Here is a 17,638-nt window from a genome sequence, read left to right as displayed (position 1 = left end):
AAGTAACTTCTTAAATGTGTCGATGTGTGGTTGCCAATGACTTATCAGCATTCTTTAAGTGAATGACCTCTCTGTCCTGGGGTTTCATTATCCTCCTGGTAGCCTAGGATGAATATGTCGTGGAATTGAGCTTGTCCCTTTACAATTATGTGAACTCGAGTACATTAGGTAACTTTTGGGTTTCTTCGTTTGTAAAATGGGCTGATACTATACACACATACACACACACAGGGTTTGTTGAAGGTTCTATAAAATAATACGTATGGAATGCCTCTAACAAGCATCTTCACAGCTCGTTGTTGACCCTATGAGCCTTCCTAATAATAACAGTAACACCTTCTTGCAGGTGAACTGGTTTAAGAACAGGGATGAGATGCTGGTTGTGCTGCCCAAGCTGGACAGCAGCTTAGATGAATACCTAAGCTTGCAAGAGCAACTGACAGATGTGGAAAAACTACAGGGCAAACTGCTGGAGGAAATAGAGTTTCTAGAAGGAGCTGAAGAGGCAGACCATCCTTCTCACACTTTACAACACAGGTATTAAACGGGTTCAGGTTTTTCTAAGAATACTGTAATCATTACCATTAGTGAGGCCATAAATGCTACTAACCTGCCTAAGAATCATTGCAACTTGGATAAGTGATTTAAACCTCTCCCAAGGAGCTCAATTTTAAAGCATTGATAAATCATTCACTTGCTTTTTATCTTTTTGCCCAATTCTGTAAGTCTTGGATGAAATAGGGTGATGTAAGTGAATGAACCTTGCGCAGAGTAGCGGAATGTGCAAGTGCCAAACATGGTATGGGTTTGAGACCGCCCCCACTGAGCCATTGATTCCAGCATTGCAGCTCTGTAGGGTAATAGAGAACTACCCCGTGGGTTTCTGAGGCTATACACCTTTATGGGAGTGAAAAATCTCACCTTTCTCCTGGGGAGCACCTTGTGGACTTGAATTGTTGACCTTGCGGTACTTAAATGTGTAGCCAACCTCTCGGCCCTGCAGTTTAATAACGTGGAAGTCATGGTGTCATCTTGGCCAGAGTGGTAATGCGGGAGCTGTATGGGGTCGCGGATCAAGCTGTCCCTTTATGTTGTGTGGACTGGAGTCCATTCGTTCACGTGTGCATCTCCTGTAAAAGCAGATGATGCCCTTTCACTTTGCCACCACAGCTCCTGGTTTTGAGACTATAAAGATCCAGAAGTCACCAGCCAGTCTTTTACCTTTAAGGAACTTGGAGCCCGCTAGGTGAGGTCGAGTTCTGTTTAAAGCGCTATAAGCATAGTTGAGGGAGCTGTGGCCTCAGGAGAAGCCGGAGGAATCTAGGCCATTTGAGCAGAACCTCTAAAGTGAAATGGGACCTTTCCAGGTGGTCCACATCTGAGCGAAGCCTGGGTCATGGAAGTCTGTGGAAGAATGCATAGTCCGCAACTTCCTGGTTTCACTTTTTCTGTTCATTAGATATTCTGAACACACTCAACTACAGACTCAGCAGAGAGCTGTTCAGGAAGCAATCCAGGTGAAGCTGAATGAATTTGACCAGTGGATAACACACTATCAAGCTGCTTTCAATAATCTAGAAGCCACACAGCTGGCCAGTTTGCTCCAGGAAATAAGCACACAGATGGACCTTGGTATGGTTTGGCTTGCATACATACTCATATGAGCTTGTGAGTTTTGTGTCTGTGGGTGGGGGTCAGGTTGGTGCTCCGTTGCTGGCGTGAAATGGCTGCACTGTGATTAATACTGTCCTTTACCCAAAGGCCCCCCAAGCTATGTGCCAGCGACAGCGTTTCTGCAGAACGCGGGGCAGGCGCACTTGATCAGCCAGTGTGAGCAGCTGGAAGGGGAGGTTGCTGCTCTCCTGCAGCAGAGGCGCTCGCTGCTCCGGGGCTGCCTGGAACAGCTGCATCACTACGCCACTGTGGCCCTGCAGTACCCCAAGGCTATATTTCAGAAGCATCGCATCGAGCAGTGGAAGGCCTGGATGGAAGAGCTCATCTGTAACACCACCGTGGAGCGCTGCCAGGAACTTTATCGCAAGTGAGTCGGTGGCACTGAATTGTTTCCTTTCTCACGGGGGCTGCAAGCTGAGTTGCTGTTGCCCTTATTTTTTCGGGGTGGGGTGTTGTGATTTTGAGGGAAAATTTACAGAGTAAATAAACTTTCCATTTGACATTTTATATTTTTGTCTCCTAACATCTGTTGCAATCCCCTCAGTGTCACAGCAGTTTTCCCACTTCTTACCTCTCCATTTGACATTTTCTATACCTGCTCGTCTGTGCCTTTTCCTGCTTCTGAGCTTTGTTTGGGGGCAACTACTGCCCATTTGGTCTCCTGTGGTAACTGTTTGGTGTGGCACGTTATTATAAAGTAGACAATCACACTGTGCCTGCTGTTTGAGAGGTGAATCCTAGAAGGGGGGAGCGGGGGTTGCCACCCTCTCATGGATTCTACCAGTCTCTGTCACACTAATAGGTCTGGGCTCCTTAAAAATCACTTTGAATTTTAGTCTCCATTTTCCTCTTGTTCTACCCAGGACTGGATAGGTGGCAGGTCAGAGTGGTACCATCTAGCTTGTCTGGTCTCAGACTGTGGAAGTTGTGGTTCACATGGTCCACTTCCTTATTCTAGACTGGAAGAGACCAATGGCTATGTAGTTGTATCTTCAAAGACTTACTGCTATCTTTTCCAGTTGCATCTGTATTTCTTTTTTTTTTTTCCCAAAAGAATTGATGGAATTGTTTTAGAGGATCTGAGCCTATACGTGATTTTTTTCTAATTAAAACATAGTCCCAGAATAAGGAGCGATTAGTCATATTTGGAAATTGCTTAAGCTCTTGAGAATTTGTCGCCTATGAAATGAATCATGGTTCCCACTCTTTTAAGTTGGAGGACCAAATGCAATATTCTCTCTTACAGTGTTTCGTGATGTGTGAACTTCCATTACCAGGGTGATAATGTTGCACGCACATGCCTCTTGAATGTTACAGATATGAGATGCAGTATGCTCCCCAACCCCCGCCGACAGTGTGTCAGTTCATCACTGCCACGGAGATGACCCTGCAGCGCTACGCCGCAGACATAAACAGCAGGCTTATCAGACAGGTGGAGCGCTTGAAACAAGAAGCCGTCACCGTGCCAGTGTGTGAAGACCAGCTGAAGGAAATTGAACGTTGCATTAAAGTTTTCCTTCATGAGAATGGAGAAGAAGGATCCTTGAGTCTAGCAAGTGTTATTATTTCTGCCCTTTGCACTCTTACCAGGTGAGTTTAATGACCCTTCTGTCAAGACGGTTTTCCTTGGCTTAAAAACATGCGAGGTACTGAGGTTTGCCTGTGCTGAGCTTTAGCCTGTGTTACCACATCGATGCATGTAAGCTCAGACGGTCTCAAAGCAGGAAGAGCTGTGTCTTCACTGTGCACATCCTTACCTCTTTCAGGCGCAATCTAATGATGGAAGGGGCAGCTGCCAGCGCTGGGGAGCAGCTGGTCGACCTGACTTCTCGAGACGGGGCCTGGTTCTTGGAGGAGCTCTGCAGCATGAGTGGGAACGTCACCTGCCTAGTTCAGTTGCTGAAACAGTGCCGCCTGACCCCCCAGGACTTGGATATCCCCAACCCTGCCGAAGCGTCCGAAGCTGTGCACTTAGCCAACGGAGTCTACACCTCACTTCAGGTGGACACTGACATTGGCTATTTCATCAGTAGTGAACTCTGTTTCTCATCACTTCAGAAAAGCAGTTTGACTTCTCCCTGAGTGTTGCCCAGGCAGGCATTTAAAGCGTCAACCAGTGTGTGAGCTATAGCCGTGACCCCCTTAGGCTTGTAGAAGTTTGTTCCAAAGTTTTGGCAGCATGTTTCCCACGCCTTTCATAAATTTCTATTTTCTGTGATAATGACCCTTCACTCTCTGTGCTCCCTGATTGTTTATCTAAACACACTGTTTCTCATGTGTTTGTAGGAGTTAAACTCCAATTTCCGGCAAATCATATTTCCAGAAGCCCTCCGATGTTTAATGAAAGGGGAATACACCTTGGAAAGCATGCTTCATGAACTGGACAATCTTATTGAGCAGACGACCGACGGCGCTCCCCTGCAGACTCTGGTTGAATCTCTTCAAGCCTATTTAAGAAACGCAGCTATGGGGCTCGAAGAAGAGACACACGCTCATTACATTGATGTTGCCAGGCAAGTGAATAGCAGCTCTGTTCTGTATCCTGGAAGTGATTAGAAAACCAGGTGGTGGGATCCTGAGCTCCGATACTGTGCGTGTGTTTATAAATATGTACCATTCCGCCTGTTTAACTTTCAATGTTGAACACAACCCCAGAATGATGCCCCCTTCAGCCCTTTTCCTCCTGTGTTGCCATCTAACGTCGTGCCTGTAGTAGAACGGTGGCCACTGGTACAGTCTGTGGAACCTAGTCCACAGTCACCATTTGTATATGAGACAGAGGGGAGCTCACCTTTGCCTCCGTATTCTGACTTTTTCCACAGTTGGATACAGCCATCCCCCCGTGATGTTCTGCCCTTGCCTGGAGGGGTTGCTCATTCATTTTCCATGTCCACCTAGCACTGACAGGGTTTGTTATGGAAGGAGCAGGTTCCCCGGGCACAGGTGTTGGTGGAGACAGCCTTTTCTCTGGGCTCTGCTTGTAGGCTGGTCACAGGCAGTTGTTGTTAAGCTCTTCAGGCCCATGGTAAGTGCCCAGAGACACCCCACTCCACTGTAAGCCCCAGCCTAAAGTGCTCCGCTCTCCCACGCTGTGGGCTGGGAAGCCCACTGCACGATCTCATGCTATTCTCCTGGTTCTCTGGCTGCTGATTCTTATTGAATCCAGTGTTGACACTCTCTATCCCTTGGGTGTGTGAGGTTCCCAGTGTAGGGAGCCTGGGTCCAAAGGACGCATTCCACTCCTGTCTCTTCCTATTGGTAATCAGGTCTTCCTCTTTCTCTGTTTGCTTCTCTCCCCCTCATTTCCTGTAAGACAGAAGGTGTTACACAAGGGCAGTGGTCCCCACCCTACTCTTGCCTCATTTATAAAACGAACCTAACCAGCATTAGCTTACTTCTTCCTGCCACACAAAGCAGGGTCAGGATTCACAACACACACAACGAAGGATAATCACAGTGACTCCAAAAGTGGGGCAAGCACAGAATACTGGGAATCATGGTCTCCCTAAGTTCACTCCTAACCCCACTCCTAACCTCACACCTTATTTGCATGCTGCCACCTAAACATTCTGTGGGGATAACAAGGCCATAAAATTGCGGTTGTGGCTGTAAGGTATTGAAGCATCTGCTCCAGCTCATAGCGGCCCTGTGTTCCACAGAATGAAACCCTGCCTGGCCCTTGCCGCCTCGCAGTGACTCTCATGTTTGAGCCCGCGATCACAGCCACTGTGTCGATCTGCCGTCCCAGTTTTGCTGCCCCTCCACTTTACCAACCATACTGGCCTTCTCCGGGGCCTGGTCTCTTCCAGACAGCATGTGGAAAGTGTGTGAGATGAAGCCTCACCGTCTCTGATTAGAAGGGCCATTAAGTAGTTCACCGCACCCATGGGTTGTGTGATAACCAGCATTCTAGTTCACAGAGGTTTTCTCTTAGTAAGTATAGCAACTAAGTCGTTATATTTTTGCTTCTTATATTAAATGCTTACAACATCACCTGGTTATATCAGTACTATAAATCTCAGGCTGATAATGTGAGGTGTGAATTTCTGACCTTGAATTCAAAGTAGTCACGGTTCTATGTCAGCGTAAATCTGCGGGTATTTCGGTCAGTCTGGTTGGCTTGCCATGGGGCAGTCGTGTGACGCGTGGTAATTTGTCCGGCCTGTCGTCTTTGGAACTGCATGATTCTTCATGGTTTTGAGGGTTCATAGTGTTTCATATTCTGTGCTTAAAGTGAGACTTTACTGTTTCATGTTTAAATTGAAGTTTTCATAAAATGTCTCCCACGAATAGGGGAGAATACTAAACTTGGACCGCTGGTTTGACAGCATGATTGACATGAAACACCATTTTATCACTGCAGCTCTTAAGGTCAAAGCCATGCTGGGTATGAAAATTGCCCATCTCATTGCCCCTCCAAAGTGTATTCCTCCTCAGTGAGAGTTTTAACTCTCCGTTTCCTTTTCCTCTAGAATGCTCCACGCCCAGTATGGAGAACTCATCCAACCAAGAAATGGTTCCGTTGATGAAACACCAAAAATGTCGGCAGGCCAGATGCTCTTGGTGGCCTTTGACGGCATGTTCGCCCAAGTGGAGACTGCTTTCGGCTTACTGGTTGAGAAGGTAGGTCACACAGCCGCACTCTTCTTTGCTCAGTGTGTGTGACGAGCGGCCCAGTGAACCGTCCTCTCTCTCTCTCTCCCTCCCTCACGTAGTTAAACAAGATGGAGATTCCCGTAGCTTGGCGGAAGATTGACATAATAAGGGAAGCCAGGAGCACCCAAGTCAATTTTTTTGATGATGATAATCACCGGCAAGTGCTAGAAGAGATTTTCTTTCTAAAAAGACTACAGACGATTAAAGAGTTTTTCAGGCTCTGTGGTACTTTTTCGAAAACTTTGTCAGGTAATACTCTATATTTAAACATGCTGGCTGGCTCTGTGTTGTGCTTTGGAAAGCAGCCAAGAGGAATAGGCTGGCTTTCATTGTCCATCTGTAAAACCTTGGTTGAAGCCCAGGGACCTTGGGAGCTGCAAGCTGATGAGGCAGGCTGCCTTGTTGGGGGCAGGCCTGCTTTCCTCTCATTGGTGTTAGTGGACCACGCGGCTCCCTCCTCCTCCTCAGCCAGCTCTGCACAGGTGTCAACCTCCAGCTTCACTGCCCGTTAAGTGAATAGCATGATTGCTTTTAATTCCTTTGTGCGTGAAATACCTTAAGAAGAAATTTTCTTTTTTAGGCTCAAGCTCACTTGAAGATCAGAATACTGTAAACGGACCTGTTCCAATTGTCAATGTGAAAACCCTGTTTAGAAACTCTTGTTTCAGTGAAGACCAAATGGCCAAACCGATCAAGGCCTTCACTGCTGACTTTGTGAGGCAGCTCCTAATCGGACTCCCCAACCAAGCCCTGGGGCTCACGCTCTGCAGTTTCATCAGCGCGCTGGGAGTCGACATCATAGCCCAAGTAGAGGCCAAGGACTTCGGTGCTGAGAGCAAAGTTTCTGTGGACGACCTGTGTAAGAAAGCAGTGGAGCACAACATCCAGATGGGGAAGTTCTCCCAGCTGGTCATGAACAGGGCGACGGTGTTAGCCAGCTCCTACGACACGGCCTGGAAGAAGCACGATCTGGTGCGCAGGCTGGAGACCAGCATCTCCTCCTGCAAGACGAGCCTGCAACGCGTGCAGCTGCACATCGCCATGTTCCAGGTCAGTCCTCCCCACCAGGGTCCCGGCTCCTTCCGCCAGAGGAGAGCATCAGAGTGCCCGCAGTTGTGCCAGCTAGCACGAGCCCACGTTCAGCGTTTGTGTTTTCTTCTACCTTGCGAGTTTATTGCCATTCGGTCTGTGGCTAGCACGCCCGTGTCATTAAGGATTCCTCGTGAACAGGAAATGGAAACAGCTCACTCTCGATCTGCTTTTTGTCCTTTTGAACATTTAGTTCATTAAGGATATTTCTGGAGAGAGTTCTGCTTCCCTGTCACTCTAAATCTGTCTTCATTTTGGAGTTATTTTTAGAAATCTTCTTTTGTCTAAGTATTCAAGAGTCACTATGATATGTCTTTCTGTGACAGCACAGACTTGGCCGAAAGGAGTTTGGATTCGAATCAAACTTAGTATCTGAATTTGCATTGAATTCCCTGTGCTCTGGTTGTCTTACCTGTAGACTGGGGTCAGTGCCCTCACAGGAGACCGGCAGCTTGTGTGGGACACTCAGCACAGTGAGGAGTTCTCTGGGTTCACATGCACTGCTGGCCTGTTGGCAAGTTCTGACATGGCTACCTGTAAATGTTTGGGACGCTAACTTGCGAGGGACCACTGGCAAAAAGAACGGTTTGTTGGTATTGCTGATACAGGTGCTGCTGCCCAGTGGTGGGATTGTTGGCTTCCATTCAGTCAGTGGAGCAGCATTTGTCTCTCTTTGGACTTAGCAGCTCAAAAGCTAAAAAAAGAAATCCAGTCAACCTCTAAAATCGCCTATATTACACACTCTACACTCCTCCTCATTTACCATTTGCTGACATGGGTCACTATGCAAAAGTGAAGGTTGTTTGTTTTTTTCTGTTTTCAAAGCATTTTTTTGTCTGATTTGTTGTTGTTTTATTCTTGGAAAGAGCTAAAATTGACTGATAGGCTCCTCAGCAGGTCCAGTTGTGGCTATTCCTCTGTGGGGAAGGAGACTTGGAGGGACAGAGCAGTCAGAGCTCCCCTCACTGGCCTTCAGGCCCACTCCCAGCCCGCACTCAGGGTCGCCCTCTGGGGTTGTTGGGTCACTGAGTCTGGGCCTTCCTGGGAAGGGGCAGGGAGCCTGGCTGCACGAGGCTTCAGGCCCACCTCACCTCACTTCGCAGTGTCATGAAATTCACATCTGCCAGGCCTCTTTCTTCCTTTCCCCACCTCTCTTAGTGCTGAACTCGGAACCCAGAACAGGTGCTGCTGTCCTGCGCATGTTCACACGCCAGCTGGCCCCACTGAGGGGCTACCGTATAGACGTTGCTGCCGTGTCTGCTGTCTTATTAATGTGCAAAGTAGGATATTTTTAACTGTTGTAAATGCAAAATGTTGGCTAACAAAATTGCTAACCCCAAACCACGCCCATTGCCATTGAGTCAATTCTGGCTTGTAGTGACCACAAATAGGGCTTCTGAGACAACCTTTCTGGAAGCAGTGTGGGTTGGAACTGCTAACCTTGTGGCTTTACCAGGCTTCCTCACGTGCAGAGCAAATGTATATTCTTAGTTCTAGGTAATATAACACATTGATTTTTTTAAATTTGTATTCCTTAAAATGCTTGTTTTATTATTTTACTTATTTTGGAATTTTAAAAAGCCACATGCACTCCCTGTCTGACTCCCAGTGACCCTGTAGAACTGCCCCTCTGGGTTACTGAGACTCCAACTCTACCTGAGCAGAAAGCCCATCTTTCTCCTGATGCGGGTTCACACTGCAGACCTTGGGGTTAGCAGCCAATTTGGGGGAAATGCTTTACAAATCCTTTTAAAATTTATGGGTCACATTTTCAGATACAAGTATGATGTCGATGTAGAATTCTTTGCATATATCCTAGATGTCTTTTGGGCCTTCTTAAGTGAACTTTATATAACCAACAGACGACGTAATCCTCCATCAACAGTTGCCTGCCCCTTTCTTTTCATTTTGAGAGTTTGTATTTTTTTAGTACCCTGATTAGCCTGTAGACAACCTCCCGAGAAACAAACAGAAACTACACATGGTCACACTCTCCCTTCTGCTCCTCCTCTCCTAACCAAGGTTACTTGGGTGGGAGTGGAGAGTGAGGCTGAACTAAACTTTCCCCTAGGTTCGGAGTGTCTTTAGAATTGCTGTTTAAATGTTGCAAGTCACTGCTCCCAGAAATAGATACTATCCACTGTATAGATAGATGCTCCACAGAAATGGATGTTACCCACTTTAGGACAGGTCTTACCCCGGGTGTGATTGTTAGACACTGTGTCTTTTATTCTCCTTCCCTCCCACCTCCACCCCCGCTGCAACTGTGTGTGTGTGTGTGTGTGTGTGTGTGTGTGATCATCCTCAGCCCCACCCCTTACCTATCTAGGGGCCTTTACCAGTTAATTTCGCTACATTTCCTTCCCTCTTCCACAGTGGCAGCACGAAGATCTTCTTATCAACCGACCACAAGCCATGTCAGTCACCCCGCCACCTCGTTCTGCCATCCTAACGAGCATGAAGAAGAAACTCCATACTCTGAGCCAGATCGAAACGTCCATTGCAACAGTTCAGGTGTGTTTGGTTAGATCTGATTTTAGACTCGACCTGCACTGTGACGGAATGTTAGTTCTCTGCTCAGCACGTCTACATGTCTGTCCTAGGTTTCTGAGCCAGAGAGCACAATTCTTGTTCATAGTTTTTATTTCTTAACTTTCAGGAGCCTTAACTTTATTTCTTAACTTTTATATGAGGTATGTTAAATAATTCAGGCTGTCGTGATCATTTCTGTGACTTCATACACCCAGGGAACCGTTATGATGAGCCAGACTTTGAGTAGTTAGTGTACTTTCTGAAACGTGTGCGTGGTTACATCTGACTTACTAATGTGCGAGAAGCCGGGGCATTTCTGGTGGCTGTTGTGTGGATGATGGAGTTCTGTGTTGTAACAGCACCAGAATTTTTTTTGCCAAATTTGTATTATTGACTACACTTTTCTTTCACATTTTAGTTAGACATGTAATCTTCCCACCTCTTTTTTTTCCCCCACCTCTTTTTTTAATAAGAGAAACTAGGCTGGATGGTGACAGCGTCCATCTTTATATTGCTTACCTCACATGTATAATAATATTTCTCAGTTCTTAAAAAAAGTGTTTTTAAACGAAACCTTTCTGGAGCTCACTTGAAGATTGAGATGAACTTTTTGTAGAGCATATTGTAGATATGCCATGTTTTCAATTCAGGGTGGGTTTTTTCTTGGTTTTTTTTTTTGTTTTTTTTTAAAGATGAGTGTGAGAGGGAAAATGTGACATTTTCTGTCTATAAATTGACTGAATTGTAAAAGCTATGCCATTATAATTGGGCAGATTTTTCTAAAAGTAGCCTCTATAGTATAGTAAGTAGAGCTTTGGTATAGCCGAGATTCTTTTGTTGTGTTTTTAGTGAGATGAAAATGTGCTCTGCAACTTAAAGCCAGTTATCTCCACACTTGCTCAGCCTGGCGTGTTCAAAGTGTAATTGGGAGTGCTTGAGACAGAGGGTGAGCTGTTGGCTAAATGACATCTGCCCACCCTGCTTCTGCTGACTGTCTTTCACGCTGTATGACATGATCGACCTAGAGGAAGTGGAAAGAACCGCAGGTTCACTCTGATGCTGCGGGCTTTTTTTATAGGAGAAACTAGCAGCGCTTGAAGCAAGTATTGAGCAGCGACTCAAGTGGGCAGGTGGTGCCAATCCAGCCTTGGCACCTGTACTACAGGATTTTGAAGCAACGATAGCCGAAAGAAGAAATCTTGTTCTTAAAGAGAGCCAGAGAGCAAGTCAGGTACTGTGACTTTCGAGTGTGGTCTTCATAATGCAGTACCAGGGGGGTGTCGCCCTGTGCAGTTCACTTGCTGAACTGCTTAGAGGTTCCCTGTGTGGTATAACCAGGGAGAACTTGAGGGCTGGGGGTTTGGGAGGGTAAAGACTCAAGGCCTTAGGGAGTTTCCCTAAGCTGAGCTCACAGCTGTTTCTTTTCCTAGGTCCTTGTTGCCTTTCAATTGATCATTAAAGGAAGGGCATTAATCCTGTATTTTAAAAGGAACACAGTCTTAATTCCATCTATATCTTCAATTCCCCTTCTCTATGACAAAGGCTTTCCCCTCGCCATTGATAAAAATGACTTATGGACTGACGTGCTGCCCAGGGCTGTGGGTTCGCCACCTTGAGATTGAGGGGTAAGGGTCAGAGGGCCTCTGTAAGGAAACCTTTCAACCCTCTGTACCCATCACCAAGTTCCCTAATCATCAGCTTAAGTCCCATTTAGATTCATCTGACACTGCCTCCCCCTTTCTCTTACCTTTAACAGTTCTGAACATTTGAACATAGTCTTTATTTTCTGTATGTTTCTGTAAACATGGCAACACCGTTACTCAAAGGCATATTAAAAATGGACTTACCCAGTGTTCAGTGATCCTTATCACAAAGTTAAGCAGGAGTAGACTTTAGAATGGTTTGCCAGAAATTGTTTGTGAATTTGGACATGCAGCACAATTAATTGAAGCTGAATATTAATGATAGTTCTATTAGGGAATAAGATTTCTCTTAAAAATTGGCCTGTGGAAGATGTATTTATTTAAAGCCTTTATAAGAACTTGATCTTATTTTCCAGAGCCTCCCTTCTGGCAATGAGCAGATAGGAATTGTCCGTGTCTGATTTCAGCCTTGTTCTTTGTTGAGGTGGCGTCATTTCTCTCTTGCTTCTTCCCAGGTCACTTTCCTCTGCAGCAACATCATTCACTTTGAAAGCTTACGGACGAGAACAGCGGAAGCCTTAAACCTAGACGCTGCGTTATTTGAACTAATCAAACGGTGTCAGCAAATGTGTTCATTTGCATCCCAGTTTAACAGCTCGGTCTCTGAATTAGAGCTTCGCCTGCTACAGAGAGTGGTGAGTTTGGAGTCTTGGTGAGACTAGAGACTTGGTATTTGAAGTGATAGGCCAGTGATTCCCCTCAGTCACTTTCACTGATACATTCGCATAGCTTACATCTGTGAGCCTGTGCTCTGTGTAAACCTTCGTTGTCAGGGAAACCTTGCTATAGTCTCAGGGAACTTAGGTATGTAGATAATGAATGAGAAAGTGAAAAGGATTCTTAGACCTACCTACAAGGGGAAGATGTTGGCTGAGTAGTGAGTGGTTGAGATGCTATGAAAGTAGGGTAGTGGTGAGATAAATGCTGACAGTATCCAGCTGATAAGCTTAGCCTTTCTGTATGTAGTGTGGGAGGGGTGAGGCTGTGCGCTGGGAAGCTTTAGCTGCTTTTTGCCTTTGTTTAGTGCATTTGGTGAGTATAGGCACCAGAGATAGATGGTTGCTCCAACTATATCTCTCAGGGATTCGACTTTATGCATATTTTCTTTGAATGGTTATGCAGAAAAGTTAAAAATCTTAGTCTGTATCTTAGAGATGGAAGAAACAGCACTGTTTTTTTAGGATAACCATTACATGGCTCTCAGCAACTGAGGTTCTCTTTATGCTACTTGAGGCACTAGTAGTTCATGGTGGTGAATCATGATGACGATGATGATAGGAAGCAAATGATTCCAGCTGGCACTTAACAATCAAATGTTTGTTCTGTTTAGGACACCAGCCTTGAACATCCCATTGGCAGCTCTGAATGGCTTTTGTCCGCACATAAGCAGTTGACCCAGGATATGTCTACTCAGAGGACAATTCAGACAGAGAAAGAACAACAGATAGAACTGGTCTGTGAAACAATTCAGAACCTAGTTGATAACATAAAAACTGTGCTCACTGGCCATAACCGACAGCTCGGTGATGTCAAACATCTCCTGAAAGCAATGGCTAAGGTAAGTCCAAGACTGGGCACACTCACATTCATGCTCTTTGTAAAATTACAAGTTGTTTTAGTAGTGAAAAATTGATGATATTTTGTGACAAACGCTATCCCAAGTCATATCTTCTAATTTGTTTATAACCAATGTTATTTGTCTTTCAACAAGTGGAATTATTCTGATTGTATACACAGAAAATACTGAAGCTCAAAGAAATTAGTTGACTAACCAATGGTCACACAATTTATATCAGAGCTTAGCCCTCCCATTTCTCTTCCTCAGCCACGTCCCTCTCACCCCTATATCCTCCAAAATGAAATATTGCCACTTTTTCCTCTAGTATCCTATAGGATCTAAATATAGTAAGGAAACCAAGCCCCCTGAAAAGCTAATTTACATCTTTCACAGTCACAAAACAGTAAATAGTGAAATTGTAGAATTTATGTTCTCCTTTTATATACGTATGTATATATATTACAAATCAGATTTCGGTAGGAAATAAATTGAACTGTAATAAACAGAATACAGGCAGCCCTTGTGTTAGAACAAACAAGATTGATGCCTGTCTTTAAGAAAGGGCAGAGGGTGGGGTGGGAGGAGAGGGAGAATGGGAACAACCAATGGGATGGAAGTGGGGTCAGGGATAGTACATTAAGGTGATTGAAATGGACGGATATAAATTATTGGTTTAAAACTGATATGCTCTGGAAACTGGCTCAACTCTCAATAGCAAGAGTGGGTGGGAATTTTGAGCAGGCTCGTGAAGTTTCTGCTTAGTCTTCTGTAGTGTGCCCTGCGAGTTTGGCAGTCCATGCCTGTCATTGGCTCCGAGGGAGAAAGAGGAGCTGCTCTCCTGCCCTAGAAAGGCACAGTTTGGGAAACCCCATTGCTAGCTCGCTCTAAGTCGTCACTGACGAGCAATCCTGCCCTTGGCAGGTAAGAAAAGACTCAAAGCTTCCCCGTGATTTCAAAGCTACTCTTGCAGTAAGATCAGGGTTGAGTTTGCTTAAAGTAGGGCTTCCAGGATGGCAGCACCCCCTCAAAGAGGATAGTAGAAATGTATGTGTCTTTCCACAGCCCTCTTAGTAATCCAGTGTCCTCATCAGTCTCCTGTAAGAGTGTTAGTACCCTTCTTCCAAGTCTCCCATTTCTAGGTCTAGGTTTTTTCATTCTGGCTACCACGATGAATCACCCACATTGTGAAAATTCCAGTCTGTCCCTGCCCTTTGTAAGACTACGGAAACAGTTGAGAACTGCTAGTTTTCGAAGACGCCACCCCAAGGGGAAAGGCGAAAAAGGCTAAGGATGGTTTCTTTGAAATATGAGGGCAGAAGCCTAAGAGGACTAACAGCTGTGGTAAAATGGAGACGATCAATGTGTACTTCTCGTGAAAATCTTCATCTTAAAAAGCATTAACTGGAGACAGCTGATGTTCAACAAAGGACCAAAGTCCGGTAATTGAGAAAGATAGTCTTTTAGTAAACATTGTTGGAAAAGCTGTCTACATGTAGAAAATTGGAAGAAGACCCATACTGTATGCCATATTCAAATACCCAAAATACATCAAAGACTTAAACCTAAAACTGTAAACTACATAGAATTAAAAATAGAAACAAGGTAGGGGCCCTAATTAATGGCATAAGGAGAGTACCGGGCACAGTTAAAAATGCACAAACAGCAGAAGCCCGACGATCACTGGGACCTCCAACACTTACATACTTTAGGTTCATCAGAAGACTCTCCAAAAAAAGTAAAAAGAGAACCTATACAGTGGAGGAATTGGCAGCAAAGTATCTGACAGAGGTTTAATAGAAAACTCTTAACACCTCAACCACAAAATGATAAATAGTCCAATTAAAAATTAAGCAAAGAACATTAAAAGAAAAAAAAAACTTGTATTAAAGGGGAAGTAAGAATTATCCTTAAGTTGAACATTTGTAACCCAGGGACTTTCAATGCATACAGTAATTGAAATCTGAAATGTTTATTACTTCTTAAACTCTGAAAAGTAATTGTGGAGACAGATCTTTTGAAAAGCTTGTTACAATATTGGTTTTAGGATGAAGAAGCTGCTGTGGCAGATGGTGAAGATGTTCCCTATGAGAACAGTGTAAGGCAGTTTTTGGGTGAATATAAATCGTGGCAGGATAACATTCAGACGGTACTCTTTACGCTAGTCCAGGCCATGGGTCAGGTCAGAAGTCAAGAACACATTGAAATGCTCCAAGAAATAACCCCCACCTTGAAAGAACTGAAAACACAAAGTCAGAGGTAAGGCTCAAATCTAAAATGTCTGTGACAGCAAGTTCTGCCTCAATTTCATTTTTCAGTTTTGATGTTTACAAGAAGGATCTGGGAAAGCACTTGATCAGTAAACTATTGCATTTTTTATTGCAGTATCTATAATAATTTAGTGAGCTTTGCATCGCCCCTGGTCACTGATGCAACAAACGAATGCTCGAGCCCGACATCGTCCGCCCCATACCAGCCGTCTTTTGCTGCAGGTAGGCTGCTGCCTCCCAGAAGACCCGCCACGCCCACGCAGTGCAGGTTCTCTCAGTCCGAGCCACATCTGTTTAACGTCAAACATTCCCTAAAGAAAGATGCTTTATTTCAAATATTCTTTAAAAAGTATTCTAAGATACATGCTGCTTGAAATGGTTTAGGAAAATACACGAGAGAAAGGAAAGTTTGTAGTTCTGTTTCAAATAGGAAGAAGCCCTGTTTTTCACCATTGGGCAAGTGTTGGCCTGCTAACCTCAAAGTTGTCGGTTCAAACCCACCAGTGACTCCTCAGGGGAAAGATGAGGCTCTCTGTTCCTGTGGAAGGTGGCAACCTTGAAAGCCTTAGGAAGGGTCAATGTGAGTCAGAATTGACTCAGTGGCGGTGGGTTTGAAGCCATTGGAAGAGCGGTGGTGATACAGGGATTAAGCGCTCAACTGCAAATCACAAGGTTAACAGTTGGAAGCCCCAGCTCATCGTTCATGGGAGAAGGGTGTGGCAGTCAGCCCCCATAATAATCAGTAGCCTTGGAAATCTGGTGGGCTGCTTTTACCCTGTCCTGCATCATTGGCTGTCAGTCAGGTCAGTGACATTGTGGCTCCCCTGCGCTCCAAGCAGAGGGAAAGTTGCTGACTATTTGCTGACTGCTTTCTCTGCGTGTGCACACAAATAAGAGTCAGTGTTCTCAATGCAAATTTTGGTGGCTTTTTCTTCTTATTTAAGCCATTGTTTAAAAGCCGACTTAATGGTCACATTTCATATGCAGTTCTGGGACTGTGCTAAGTTAATCTTCCTGTGTTGACAGTAACTTGTTTATAGATTTTTGATGTCACACAACAAGCTATGACTCTCTGTATGGTATTACTATGTCCAGGAAGGAGTGTCAGGATTAAAATCTATTTGCAGGGTGGTACATTAGTAGTTGATGTCTCTTGGGGTAATTAACTCCTCCACCTCTCTACTTCTACCTTTTCCCCTTTCCCTCCTTCTTCTGTGAACATGTAAGTTGAGGTGCCAACTCTTTCTCTGTAGCAGTCCGGAGCAACACTGGCCAGAAGACTCAGCCCGATGCCATGTCACAGAATGCGAAAAAGCTGGTGCAGAAGACTCTGGCAACATCAGCAGATACACCGCCAAGCACTGTTCCAGGAACTGGCAAGAGTGTTGCATGTAGTCCTAAAAAGGCTGTCAGAGATCCTAAAACTGGCAAAGGTAATCAGTTAAAACGATGAACACCTTTCCTTTTTATGCAAGATGGCAATTTGACTCACCAGTGTTTCTGTTGCTTCATAGCCGTGCAAGAGAGAAACTCCTATGCAGTGAGCGTGTGGAAGAGGGTGAAAGCCAAGTTAGAGGGCCGAGATGTGGATCCGAACAGGAGGGTGTCAGTGGCTGAACAGGTGACTGCTTTTTAAACTTGTTACATATTTTAATAATGCCCCCAAAGTAGAGGGAGGTTTACAGATGTTTCTCATCTGCCTCTTTGGTGGCTCATCAAAAATGAGGAACTTAGGTTAACTATTGGGACCCAAAAGATTTTGAATCCCTCTGCTGGCGGTGCCTAGTAATCTGCAGCAGTCCCATCACGCTCCTGTTAACACTTGTTCTCCTCCTGCCCCACGAAGGAAATTGAAGGTGTGGCCTGACCCTCTTCCTCCACCAAACCACGGTCCATGGGCAGTTCATTAAGTTTAACTCCTGTTGAGTGCTTCCATAGGCATCCAGGGTGTGCACCTAGTGCAGGCATTCTGGCTCGTGCCTGTAGTGCGTGCTCAAGGCTTCCTTTCCTTACAGTGCCCAGTGCTTCTCACTACTGGAGCGGCTGGGGCCGGGAAATCGTTGTTTGTGCAGGTTTCCATCAAGTGAGGTTAGCATTTTAGGTGTTAGTAGCCACGAAGTGCCCTTGCGTTTTGTTGAAAGTTTCTCTGGAGTCACTAC

At 45.1% G+C, this 17,638-nt stretch overlaps 1 protein-coding gene across 3 annotated transcripts in view; it reads left to right on the top strand.

Moving 5' to 3' along the window:
* SMG1 (SMG1 nonsense mediated mRNA decay associated PI3K related kinase) overlaps positions 1-17,638 on the top strand; it is a 112,968-nt gene that overhangs the window by 90,588 nt on the left and 4,742 nt on the right. For 2 of the 3 annotated variants that reach the window (XM_075564558.1, XM_075564560.1), the window contains 17 exons: positions 347-537; positions 1,460-1,632; positions 1,762-2,041; positions 2,992-3,264; positions 3,441-3,675; positions 3,961-4,187; positions 6,147-6,297; positions 6,390-6,579; positions 6,911-7,380; positions 9,796-9,933; positions 11,030-11,182; positions 12,110-12,289; positions 12,985-13,212; positions 15,257-15,468; positions 15,595-15,701; positions 16,733-16,912; positions 16,994-17,100. In XM_075564558.1, the coding sequence (XP_075420673.1) occupies positions 347-537; positions 1,460-1,632; positions 1,762-2,041; positions 2,992-3,264; positions 3,441-3,675; positions 3,961-4,187; positions 6,147-6,297; positions 6,390-6,579; positions 6,911-7,380; positions 9,796-9,933; positions 11,030-11,182; positions 12,110-12,289; positions 12,985-13,212; positions 15,257-15,468; positions 15,595-15,701; positions 16,733-16,912; positions 16,994-17,100 (3,495 nt within the window). The remainder of the gene's footprint in view (positions 1-346; positions 538-1,459; positions 1,633-1,761; positions 2,042-2,991; positions 3,265-3,440; positions 3,676-3,960; positions 4,188-6,146; positions 6,298-6,389; positions 6,580-6,910; positions 7,381-9,795; positions 9,934-11,029; positions 11,183-12,109; positions 12,290-12,984; positions 13,213-15,256; positions 15,469-15,594; positions 15,702-16,732; positions 16,913-16,993; positions 17,101-17,638) is intronic. The other variant, XM_075564559.1, reaches the window with a different exon arrangement.

The sequence above is a fragment of the Tenrec ecaudatus genome, chromosome 12 (assembly GCF_050624435.1).
Source record: "Tenrec ecaudatus isolate mTenEca1 chromosome 12, mTenEca1.hap1, whole genome shotgun sequence".
In the NCBI taxonomy this organism is placed as follows: Eukaryota; Metazoa; Chordata; class Mammalia; order Afrosoricida; family Tenrecidae; genus Tenrec; species Tenrec ecaudatus.
The sequence above is the reverse complement of the archived record's forward strand: the minus strand, read 5'-3'. Positions and strand labels throughout refer to the sequence as shown.